The sequence below is a fragment of the Rhipicephalus sanguineus genome, chromosome 5 (assembly GCF_013339695.2).
Source record: "Rhipicephalus sanguineus isolate Rsan-2018 chromosome 5, BIME_Rsan_1.4, whole genome shotgun sequence".
Lineage (NCBI taxonomy): Eukaryota > Metazoa > Arthropoda > Arachnida > Ixodida > Ixodidae > Rhipicephalus > Rhipicephalus sanguineus.
The window spans coordinates 23,543,858-23,557,284 of NC_051180.1; the positions used below are offsets into that span (position 1 = coordinate 23,543,858).

At 44.5% G+C, this 13,427-nt stretch overlaps 1 protein-coding gene across 1 annotated transcript in view; it reads right to left on the reverse strand.

Moving 5' to 3' along the window:
* Positions 1–8,716: 8,716 nt before the first annotated feature.
* The window catches only part of LOC119393363 (AP-4 complex subunit epsilon-1), a 30,202-nt gene continuing 25,491 nt past the window's right edge, over positions 8,717–13,427 (reverse strand). Inside the window, exons 20-21 of the mRNA XM_049415875.1 lie at positions 11,300–11,371; positions 8,717–8,942 (exon numbers count right to left, since the gene is read on the reverse strand). Coding sequence (XP_049271832.1) covers positions 8,814–8,942; positions 11,300–11,371 — 201 coding nt within the window. The 3' untranslated portion in view covers positions 8,717–8,813. The remainder of the gene's footprint in view (positions 8,943–11,299; positions 11,372–13,427) is intronic.

Sequence of the window (13,427 nt, forward strand, 5' to 3'; positions counted from 1 at the left end):
TCGATCGTGACAGTCCATGACGAATGTTGAAAATAAGGCTCCTTTTCACATGGAAGTAACTAATATTGTTCAAACACTAGCTATTGGAGCAACGGCTCAATGAGCAACTGAACAAGCACCTGGTTGTAATGCCGTGTCGACCGGGCGCACGACTACTGAAAAGGTCAAATAAAAGTTTATTTTTTAATTATTTTGCAACCCAGCCGTACGGGGCGCGGAAGATCACAGTTGCAAAATGAGTCAGTGGGAGAAGGGGGGGGGGGTTATACGCATGCAATATGCAGCGTGTGAATACGCAATATGCAGGTGCCTTTTATTTCTACATGGCAATGTTTCAATAAGTCGTTTAGCCTGCAGCCACATTGAACCTCTTCATCGCGATGTTTGCTTTTCAAATATGCAAGCCTGGAAAAATCATGCTCGCATAAGTCGCAGAAAACTGCAACAGAAACTTTACAGCCACCTTTTATGAGGAAGAAACATAAGTCAGCTACGTCGCAATGCAAACATGTTATGCGGTGAAGCATACCAAAAACCAGAAGGGGCCGCTGTCATGGGACATAGTGTGCCCTCAAAAAACTTTTTTTTTTTTGCAAGCTTGGGTTTTGCAGACCCCCCATAATGACCTCGCGGACCCCCATTTGAGAACCACTGTTCTAAGTCATGTCTAAATGCACGGTCTGCATTATACATTTAATATGCTGTCACTTGTATGAAGATCAATCTTTGGGCGGATGGAATTCCTTTTGTCAACTATACCACTTCCTCGCTCAAACAGGAAAACTGCATGCTGAGCAAATTATTTCCCAACTGAAGCCGGAAAAATTTCCAGCTTGAAATATAACTTCCCAACTGGAACTGGAAACTTCAAGCTGGAAATGGCTTTCCAGCCGGGAATTATTTCAATATCCATGCTGGAAATACCATTTCCAGCCTGGAATGGGTTTCATTCCCTGCTGGAAATGCCATTTCCAGCTGGGAATGGAAAATTCCCAGCCTGAAAAGCCGTTTCCAGCTGAAAACCAGGCTGGAAACCCGATTTCCAGCTGGGAATTCACATCCCATTTTCATGTGGCCATATTGAAGTACATCCAGCAGCCTCCGTCATGCTGCTAGAGATAACAAGACAGATAACACTACGCTTTTCCACGTACCTGATGGACATTGCAAGAAACTTCGATGACGTTAATGTATGACCACTATATTGCCACTTCTGGCGACACTTGTTTCTCTCGGCGATTCTCTTTTCGCCACTGTGCATTCATTTCCATTATAGCTGACAAAAAGGATATTGCCAGTCCCGCTTTGTGTGGTTGGGAATATAGAAATTGGGTGTGGACATATAGCCCTCAGAAGAACCAACCAGTCATTCATGAGGGTGAAAAACAAAACAGGCTATACCTCATCTTTAGGTATCGCGGCACCATGCCGCCAATTTCTTACAGAATAGGTGCCCTCCTAAGTGACTTGAAATTTCGTTCTGCCCAGCACCGGACCGGAAGCACGCTGGTACCTATTGTGCTGGTAGCTGCGCCCGCCGCTACCGGCACAATAGGTACAAGCGTGCTTATTTTACCGGCGCAGCTACCGGTACAATAGTTACAGCCGCGGCGGACGCACGACCATTTCACTAAGGCTGTGGCGGACATGGTACGTCCAAAGACTTTCACAGATATTAATGGGTCATCTTTTGAGATGAAGCCCGTACACAATCGAGCGCATGGTCGCGGCATATTCTTCTATCCATTAGAAAAAAAAAAAAACCCCAGCGGGTTCGCGGCGGTACTGGGAACCGGACCCAATACAGTCCTAATCAGAAACGCACGCCGCACCACCGCACCGCTGCGGCACAGCTTTCAAACCAACGAAACATTTTTTTGGCACAATACCAATTATCAAAGTGTGTTTAGCTGGGCTTGTTGGTACACTTGAATATTAGGGCGAACTGCGCGAAGATGGAATAAGAAAGGACGCACGGACGCAGTACGTCACTTTTCTTATTGTCCCGTCTTCGCGCTCTACGCCCCGACCAACTACGGAACATTTATCAGGGCGCCAACATATGTAACTTGCAGACCCCTTAATGTGCCTCCGATGTCAGCTTGAAATGGACGTTAAAGAAGAAGAAAAAAAAACGATTTTTCTCGTATTAGTAAATTAAAGTTTCACAATACCGAAAGCACCACTCTTACCGCGAGAAGACGCTTTGTAAGCGAGAAAACGCGCGCAAATAAAATACAGGTGGCGACGCCGCGATGTTCCCGCACCAGCTCGCCGCGACGTCACAGATTTTGACGACGCCTGCTAGATGTTACGTAATCGCTAGTCGCTATAAATTATCTACATTGTGTTATGCAGGACACAAGGTATTAACATAGCACGTTTCAGAAAATTTCATTGAACCAATGTGGCCAGAATATGCAAACAAGACTGAAATTCTTGACGTCACATTGACGTTCACGTGATACAGTTGCGGCGCGAAATTCAACCATGAAACTTTTACCTCCATTTCTTATTCTAATAATTAACCTATAATGGCGAAATTAATGACTATAGGGTTATGAAAGAATAATCTATCTGTCTAAACTGATATAATGTTTGACTTTAGTGTCCCTTGAACACTTTATAACAGCCTTGGTTTAATTTGCGTAAGTGACGAAAGAAAGGCGGACAGCGCGATCAGGAGAGCACGTGTGTCCCTGAAATTAAGTGCTTTCAATACTCTGTGCTATACATCGGGATCAAAAGTTGCCGGAGTGTGGAAAGTCAAATAAGGTGCAGATTAACACCGCTGCGTCGCGATACAGACACACCGGAGAGTGCATACGGGCCAAAGCAGGACGTAGATCCATTGTCCTCGGAAACGGGCGCGCGCGCCCTCTCTTGACCTTTCGTGGCCACGTTTCCATTTACACAGGCCATTTTGGCGGTCGCTACCGAGAAAAGTGAAGCTAATTAAATCCCCGGCCACAAAATCTCCGCTGGTTGCTGGGCGTGTATATGAACGCACGCGACGCGCACCTCTCTCGAGCTCCAAAGGGCAAGCGCATAAACTAAACGACTTGCTCCGCGCTTAATTAATAAACCGATATCCATCGCGCGGAGTGAGCGCCGGAGCGTGCCACCATCGCCCCTCCCCCTCATCTGCCCGCTCTCTACCACCAAACAAAGCCCGCACGGCACGGCCTACGCACTCTCGAACTAAATGACCCTACAGCTCTATGGAAGATAAAAGGCGGCATCGGCACCTGCGCTCTCAAGATGGAAGATAAACTGCTTGTCCTCGTGGGGAGACCCGACGTACTTCTAGCACAAATTAAATTGATGGACGTAATTTCGGCTACACTTCTTCGTGACCAGGTGAGGCACGCTGACGCAGAGCAAATGTTGACCAGGTCAATCCTCCTGATCGGCGGCGAAGCCAGGGGAGGGGGGTTCAAACCCCCCTCCCCCTCCAGCTGAAAAAAATTGCTGGCTACGCCCCTGAGCCAGATGCAACGCAGTCATGCACTTTCACCTATTTCTATAAACAGCTTTGCTTTAGCGTGTTTCACTGCAACACAGACGCGTCATACGGAGAAGGATATTAGCAGAAATTACCCGCTATGCAGCGAAGCGTACTGCCTGGCGCCTATATATATTATATCGAGTGATCACTATATCGTACTGCCTGGCGCCTATATATTATATCGAGTTATCACTATATCAAACTACTCTGTGAACTCGCTCAAATACAATATATCCAGGTTCAACTGTAATAAGGAATTTAAGTATCATCATTGTATGATCAACATTTTGTTGCTTTACTGAAATCACATGCAGCACCAAACACATCCGTGTGACTAAACCCTGTGTTCAGAAATGGGATATAGACATCACCTGAATCCATGACATGACTTTAACGGCTGACGTCATCATAAAGTCTGAATGCAGCCAGGAGAACAAAATGAGCTTCTTGGAAAAGTCCATGTCGGACATTCCTTCATACGGTCTTGCCAAGTGTATTCATAGCTTCAAGCCAGGGGCGTAGCCAGAAACTTTTTTCGGGGGAGGGGGGGGGGGGGTTCAACCATACTGTACGTGTGTTCGTGCGTGCGTTTGTATGTGTGCGTGTATATATACGCAAGCAAAACTGAAAAATTTCGGGGGGGGTTTGAACCCCCCCAACCCCCCCCCCCCCTTGGCTACGCCGCTGCTTCAAGTTAAACCATATTTCTAAATATGAAGTAAAACAACCCAGTAACGAGCACAGGCGTATCGACCGGGGGGGGGGGGGGGGCAAGGGAGGCGCTAGCCTCTCCTTCTCTCCCCCCCCCCCCCCCGCCCCCAACACCGAGAAAAGTTAGGGTGGCGGAGGCCCCCAACTTTCGACAGTGGTCACTGTCAGCTGCACACTGGGAAACGAACTGTGGCGAAGTTTTTCCTCAACATAGCAATTGATGTCATTCTATACTCAAATTTGTTCTAATCTTCTGCTGTGAAAATTGTCCTCCGTGACTCAAGACCACACACTGTAGGCTCTCTGCGGTGCAGGCCGCCTATGCGACGCTTTCGCGCCTTGCGCTCCAGCATTCCAAAGAAGACTACCCCTGAGAAGGGGCTCTATAACGCTATAGAGCGCTCTGCACATGCATTTATTCTGATTTGCTGGCCTGAAAATTGCATAATCGACGACGCAGATACGGGCGGGAACCAGTAAACGCTTTATATACCGATGAAACGCTCTTCCTGATTCAGGAAATTCTTTTCTTTTATAGAAACGGAATAGCGTCACCGCTGCTCTCTATCCAAGCTGCTGTGGGTCGAGTGCAGAAATGTTAGTGTTTTAGTTGGGCCGAAATGGGAGAGCTGAAGAAGGTTCCCGCTTTAGTCTCCGATTAACCTGCTTCGTCTTGCTTATCACCACGCGCGTTTCTTGCTTCATTTTGATGTATTCGGCCCTCAAAAACTGTCAGCAAAGCTCGGCGCAGATCATTCTGTTAAGATTACGCGCAGAACACGAAGAGACAAGTTTATTCGAGAGCTTGCGCGAGCACCAGCGATAACGCTGGATGGTGTCATGACATGTATAAAAGACGGCGCATTCCAGCGATGATCAGATTACTCGACGGCCGACCACTGTTCTGGTCGCTATCAGTACACAGCGTGTATCTCTTGTATTTTGAGTTCACTTTCAGGGCATAAGTTCGCCCAAATAAAACGTTCTGTCTTTCCCAGTCTTGCTGCAGCTACTGCAGCCTTCTTCACCGTCACAACCACGTGACAGTATGGTAGCTTGCAGCGATTGCGACGGCTTGCAGCAAGGCCGGCAAGGCGGCGAATAAGGCAGTGGAGTCGAGTACATTGGCAAGCCCAGCTTTCAAGCTTGCCCCGCAATTTGTTCTACCAGACCAGGGAGGCGGTCACGGTCCATGGTTTTCTGGACTAAAAGGAGAGTGAATTGACAGCCGGGCTGGCTGGTCTTAATTCATCTTGAATTGACTTCAACAGCGCCAAATACAACTCGGACGGCAAAGAAGCACACACGAGCAGCGCTGTTAATTTCTCTCTGTCCCCCTCTCTCAGCAAGGTTGAGTTCACAGAGTTGTATACGGGCACAAACAGCTCAACATCGTTACACAACTGAAGATATTTATTATGCTCATATAAATACAAATCGCCAGGTGCTATAATTAGCCTCTGCCTGTGTAATCGGCGGGCAGCCTTCTTGAATTACGTTCAGTATAAGACACTTTCCTGCTATTCCGAAAAAGTTTAGGTATTGTTCAGCATAGTAATGGGCGTTTCAGTGTGCATACGTCATTTTAACGCCGTGTGATTTCACGGATTTGTGACGTCGCGCAACAAGCAGGTGATATTATGGCACGCCAAAAATGTTTGACAAATTGTGAGGAACTAATGGCCAAAAATATGCCGTATTGAATATAGTGTGTTCTCCTATTTTTTACATAGTTGCGCATAAGCGGACACTACGCGATTGATCATTTTCACGCCATTTATTGCAGTGCATTAGGTGTGTGCATGACCCCTAAAGTTTCAACCAGTCATAAACAGCTAATGACGAATGTAGAAAATAAGTGTCTTGACATACAGCAGCATGCTACTCTATGTCAAGGTAGGGTAGGGTTACTGAAATTAGGAGCACAGTCAGTAATTCCAAGCCAAGGCAGCATGTTTGGCACAGTCCAGTGAGTAGTTGATCAGACAATGCTAATTACTACACTAAGTGTTTATCTGGCACACTACCAGGCATACCTGTAGCAATTTGCGTGCACATAAAGTGTTTCTGCCCAGGATCTTTGTTGTGCTACACGAGTGCACTGCACATTTACAGTCTTTCTAATGCTCTGAGTTTCAGTTGTTGCTCTTTATAAGTACATCATTCCGACACAGTCATATAAGTTATGATCTCATTTCCCTGTTCTCACTCTTTAGTTCATGTAATGAACAGCTTGAGGCACAGCTGTTTGCAGGGCTCAAGGATGCTACTCTTTTCTTTTACAATGTTTAATCAGCCAAATAAGTTACTGCCAATTGCTGTTCATGCTATTCAGAGTCATCCAGTGCTCATTTTTCTGTTATATTGTCATGGTTGTTTTTAACAGCAAAGTTGTTCCAGCTTGGCGTAAAGTGTGTGGCCATGCCCAAAAACTACCATCACCATGAATGGGTATGTGCCACAGAATTTGGGCAGATCCCACTACTCACTGCTACGGTGTGGCCTGTAATAACCCCGAGAAAGAATACAGAGAGACTTGCTGAAAAAAAAATTGCTCGCGGCGTGGGATTTGAGTCCGCGTACGCTTGATCCGAAGGCAAGCGTCCCAACCTCTCGGCTATCCAGGCCCACTAGCAGAGTATAGCATAGCCTTGTATAGTACAGTGTAGCAAGGGGCTGGGAAAGGGAAGTGAGCGTGATGAGGAGAGATGTGATGGTGAGGAGGAAGGAAAGCAGGAGGGAAGAGAGTAAACCGTATACACAGAAAGAATGAGAAAGAGAGAAACAGAGAGAAAGAAATGCAGAAAAAAAAGAAAGGATGGAGAGAACATCAACGAAAGAGAGAAAAAGAAAGACAGAAAGAAAGAGGAAGCGAGCATCGCATCATCTAGCAACCAGATACCGCACCACCTGGCCAAGCTGCGCATCCACTTAAGCTAAACCACGCCCACCGATGAAGACATCGCTCGCAACCTCCACACTATAGTACACAGCCTGGCTGCATACTCCCAAGGAGGAAGCTGCGCATCTCGAAGCTAGACGTGTCGGTTGACAGAGTGTATGAGCGGCAATGGGCCCGTGCTTCGCTGTGCCAAGCTTTGTGCGACTTAGTACAAGCTGCCTGCAATTTTTTTCTTGCATTTTCGTTCTCCTTGGTACAATCTGGTGATCACCTGTCATATTTATATTAATTTACTTCCGTTTAACGCTTTAAGAGTACTGACATTCTACTCAATTTCAACCTGGTTGGAGTATGTACAAGGTTATGTCGTTATGTGACTTAAAGGGGCCCTGCGACACTTTTGCGACTGCCTTATTTAGCACCGCAAATGCGTGTAGTTATGAATGCCGAGACGAACGCAAAAAGAATTATGCAAATTGGTGCACGAAAAGTGAAGTTATTAGTCCTCAAAGTTCAAAACTCAAGCAGACGACGACGAGAAACGTTTTTTTCGGATTTCACTCTCCCGCTGACGTCAAAGACCGGCTCCAATCACCGCGCGCGTCTTATAAAGACATACCGGAAATGTCACCTCATGGTGGCCTTCACACAGTACATTGCTACACCTCTTTTTGACGGCGTTGTTACCATGCTTACGACAAACCACGTCCGTCAGCTGGCAGACGCTCCCATGATTTGTCGTGTAGTGCACAAAATGAGTCTGGAAGACCTAACAGACCTCGAGCGCGAGCTCTTGCGACGCAGTGATTGATTGCATGTCGTGCACGCCATTGCAAATTGAAAGTGCGTCGCTGAGCCCCGCGCAACGCGAGGATGGCTCCATGGGCCCAGACGAAACGCTAACGCCCGATGACGCGGAAGGCATCGGCCGGTAAGCGTTTAGAATTTTTTTTTTCGTTGACAGCATCGCGCCGAATTGAGCGTTGCGTGTTTCGCAGGTGCCGGTGTGGCCGGTGTCGCTCGATGCCGCAAAAGACAAAACGCGGAAGAGTATCGTTTGATTACCATTCCACAACGCACCTAGCGTCGTGTTCGTTGTTTTGAAAATATATCAGTTAGAAAGAGGAATCATTTGTTTCTGAGAAAAGCATAAAAAGGGGTTTTGCTCCTCTTAGACCTCCGTAGTATGGCCTAGCTACCACCATATGAATATTGCACGTCACGTGTCGCGTCAAGCCAATCAAAAACGAACGGTCTTTGTCGTCACTGTCACATGACATCACGCCACTTCCTGTAACAGAAATAGCCGATGTGTGTCGCCATAGTGCGAAATCAAGGTAGTTTATCCCGAGAATTAAAATTATAACCGCTTCGATTTCGGCGTTGCGACTTGCGAAACAATATCGGTGCATTCCACAGTGCCAGAAGAACCGATGAAAAAGACATGCTCAAATTGTGTCGCAGGGCCCCTTTAATGCTAGCATTTAATTTTTTCTGAGTAATTTCCTCACTGAATAAGAGAGGATTTTTTTTTGTTCATGTGTAGTCTTCAGGTTTCTCTTAAACAAAAATGTATTAGTAAATGCAGCACAGCATAGCTACCATAGCCTTTATAAAACATAATCTACATATTTGAGCACTGTGCTATAATACAGAAGTGGAGTGGATTTTTACAGTGGTTGTCATTGTGCATCAGCTGTGTCGCTTCAGCTCGATTCCCCAGAGCTCTGCACTTTTAGACACAGTTGTCTTTTGTTGTTGCAGAGCCGATGATGATGCCATGTCAATGTTTTCAGAGTCTGGAGAAATCCCTAAGTCAGCCTGAAAAATATAATAAATATTATCAATTAAAATTAGCACTGGTGGTACAGGGAAAAAGCTGCTACAACATTAAGCTACTATGGATGTAAACCAAGACAACTTTGATACAATCTTTTTTGCAAAAGTATGCACCTTACTAAAGATTCGGGACATTTTATTAAAGGGCCCATTATTACCGGGCCCTATTGTAAATTTTGATGATTATTTTTCCAGCAAAAGCATCTTTTTTTCTTCCTTTTGTAAATTCTTAAGTAGTCGTCTCTGAATTGCTTTTATTCTCAAGGCCAGTTAATAAGCTCCACTGTGGTTTCACTAAGTATATGTGCAAATTTAATTGATCATGTCTCAAACCAGAGGAAATCAGAATTTCTTGCTGCAGTAATGTGTGTTAAAGGAATGCGCTCAAACCGCTCGGCTCGCACAATAACGCATTACTCGGCTAGAAAATGCAATTAAAACATTATTTTATGAATTGTAAAACAATCCCACCAGTCAACAAATCCAAATATTTAAGTGTAGTTCAATGTCCTTTGAGTATGTGCCTCAAATCACCTTGGTTCGTCCCTAGCTCGCCCTTTTGGCAAATATCCCACACCAAAGAACAATGTGGCCTTCTTGTATGATACACAAAAAAAAGTTGAAATATGGATGCGGGTAGGTAACTAAGCTCCCAGCAACTGGAACATTCATGCATTCTGTACTGACACCGGAGCTTTCAGACAGAATGCGGAATGTGAAAGCAATTTCAGAACTTGTACTACACAATGACTAAATTTATATGGCCTTTTTCTGTATATAAGTCATTCACGTTATAGCAATGAACTCAACGCTCTTTTACAAAGGGATTGGCTGCAGGGCATCATAGAAAAATAATACTTACGAGATGATCAGCTCACCTGACATGGTTTAAAATAACTCTTCCACAAGGACTTGTGAGAAATTTATGTAGTCTACTACATCACGCCATCTACTTTCACAAGAATTAACAAGAGCTCCATTGGCGAAATTTTGTGCCTAATGGAACTTTGATTATACATCAGCCGGTTATGTGACGACTCGCATTTTACGACGAATTCGCTTGGTCCCGGCAAAATCCCCGTAGAAATAATGTATTAAAAACCTCGATTGTACAACTCAATTTTTCGCTGGTGCCGCCTCCTACAACGCCTCCCTGGGATCGTCCAAGAAAAAAAAAACCTAAGACGACACAGGCTGGCATGCGAGCACAATGCGGCTGGAGGAAAAAAATCAGGAAACCAAGGAACCAAGTTCCTCACGCTGCTATCACAGGCAGCATGAGTCAATGTTTCGACTCACGGGCTGCCATAGCTAGCCAGAGCCAGCCAGAGCAGATTCGTTTTTGTCGCATTGCACTGCTCACCATGCTGTGCACTTCCAGTGCAATCTTTTTTCTTTTTTTTACCTGGCTGGGTGGTTCTGGAGTGACCATTGTGAGCAGATAACATGGCAGATAATTTCAAGGTCACTTTCTAGTATGTCATAACTTTCACTAGATTTCGCTAGAAAGGTGAAAATAAAGATTCGTTCACACCGCCAATAAAATGCTTGGATGTCCTTTTTTCAAATATTTTAATCTACCTTCCTTGGAGCAGTGCAGGTTTGTGCCGCAGACTTTCTCAGGTGGGATGACCATCAACAATGATCATCACTGCCTATATTTTTAGGTCTTCAATTATATGATGCCCGGATTATATGACGATATTGCGTGGTCCGCTGAAAGTTGTATAACCGGGGTTCCACTGTATGTGGGGACAAAAAACACAAAACTGGGCATCCTTCTCGCTTTCATAATTCTGTCATTTCATAATGCTCAGCCCCGAGTTACAATGACACACACAAATCAAGTCGCTCACTTCCTTTTCTTCTTCTTCTTCTTCTTCTTCTTATTATTATTATTATTATTATTATATACATTTTTTTTTGTAGTTAACATGACCTGATGAGTCAGTCCCGATAACAACCCTTAACCCTGAATAGCCGGGTTAAAGATACAAGCACAATGCTGTGTTTCTCTGTACTACCACCTTTTTTTCCCTGCTCACAGATGCTTCCTACATACTGGATAATCTTCACATTATTGTCTCAAGCTTAATCATGTTACTACAATTATGCATTCGTTAAATTATATAGTCCAACAATGAGCAAAATGGGCATATGCTCACAATAAGAGTTGATATGAAAGAATCAACCAAACACAAATAAAAAAAAGTTAATATTCAAAGTAAACATTTGACACGCTAGACAAGTTTTAAAAATGGAAGTACATGTCAAATGTGAATAATCAAGGATGCAGAATTATGGCTCTCAACATATGAAATGAAGCAAGCAATACTTACTTTTGCTGCTTTTGCACTAGATACAGGTGAGAAAAGTGCTTTCATTAGTTCCACATCCTCCTGTTTCGAAGACTGAAAAAAAGTTGCGAAAGAAGATCACATGTAGATCCAACAAAGACACTCCAACGTACAAAACAGGATATTCAACATTCAGGTTACTCACTGACAAGTAAAACACAAGCAGATACTAGTCTGAACATTTATCACACGAGATATTGTCCAAATTATTGACTCTTCAACATCTACCTGCAGTGACCCAATAAATTCTAGAACATGGCATAAACATCTACGAACTTACCTACAAGTCATTACAATGGGTCAATTTTTTTTTTGAAAGGATAAGGACAATCAAGATTGCTGAGTTAAAGTTAAAAACTTAAAATTCTGGTGCTTTACATGCCAACACCAAGGGATTTCCATGCCAATGTTACAACAGTTCTACATAGACAATATATCTGGTTATGACTATACAATGAAGACCCAAAGAACTAGCAACAATTGCAAAGGCAGCATAGGTTCCTACAGAACGTCCCTTTTCCACATTTGAATTCTGCCCCTGTAGACATAGGAGTCATGTGTAACAAATGAATTCCGAGAGCCTGACATGTTTCTGTAGCGTTATTCACATGGATTAAATTGGCCAACCAACACCTCGTATCTTACCAGAGCTAAATATTGAGTGGCCGGCTGACATAGGAGTTCCATGGTTTGGCTTCTAATGCACCACACAAACCAAGTGTAAACATTTCATAAGCATGCTCTCATTTGTAGTCTTTGCACACATGTAACACTAACTAGTACTGCTTATTCTATGCCAGATAATCAGCACGGCTGACATCCAAAACTTATGACTCAAATTTGCCTTTCCACCTCCCCAAATTTCATTGCGCCAACTCCAGTGGCTCTCCCATTAAGTTTTCAATGACCAGCACAGAAACCAACAGTTGTAGTGATAGCAAAGGAAACATTCTCCACAGAATATAATCAGCATAACTCCATGCATTAAGCAAGATCTCTGGCTTAATATTGCAATAATATTGTGATTGCCACGGGTGTTTGACATAGAGCGACGCACTGGCAATGATAACTTAGCAGAAAACACAGATATAATTTTGACAAGAGGAGGGTTTTCCAACCTTGTGGTAATTTACCCCCATTATAAATTGAGCCATTTACGTGTGCTCCTAGATTCGCATCTCACTAGAACACTTCTGTCATGGTCATGAAGCATAACAATGATTTTGTGCTTCACAGCAAAACACCATAATTACAGGGCAATCCGCCTTTTTCACGACGCCCCTGCGCATGCGCTCTCCCCTAGCGGAAAAGTCGCGAAACGTCTTTCATCTCGGAGGCTTTGCTTCTGGCAATACCGGTTGTCCCGGCCCCTACCAAACCCCTACCAAAACGCCAGAGGGCAGCACAGGAAAATGAAAGAGGCGGATTGTAGCTGGCAGAAGTTTATATTGTGACAGAGCAGTTAATACGGTTTTTATTAGGTCCTCAAGACACGGCAAAGCGACCACACCCAAGGCACAGATCACAGTCCAGCCGAGTTCCCACAACCAATGATGATGAACATGTATGAAGAAGGATGAGGTGTCTAATGAACGCCTATGATCTGTTAACAGCCTCTTCTTCACGTACATGATCATGGCATAATGCCAATGACAACTCATGGTGCAGAGCATGTACTGTTTTCAAGAAAGTTTCGCCACAAGGGTGAAGCAATGAATGCGATAGCAACGAAGTGCAGTGTTATATGAAGTAAGGCTAGCAGCTAACTCATTTAGCATCCGACATGGCATAACTCAACAAAACGCTGGCGCAAGGAAATACAGCTGCGGCAGTGAGTGAAACAACCTTCATGCTGTCTATCACTTCAATGCAAACTGAGCGCTGATGACACAGCATGTACAAATGTATGAGCCATCTGCTGATCCTTGTCAACAGGGCATGTGTAACTACGCTTGGCTGCTCAAAGTATACAGTTCCTGCCGGAGCAACACAACCACTTGGCCAGGAACCCCCACTGATCCTTTGTGCAACGGAAGACAGCAACTGTGTTTCCTCGCCACTTGAGCCATGATCGTTGGTTGCCCTCACATGCGTTCACTCACACACAGAT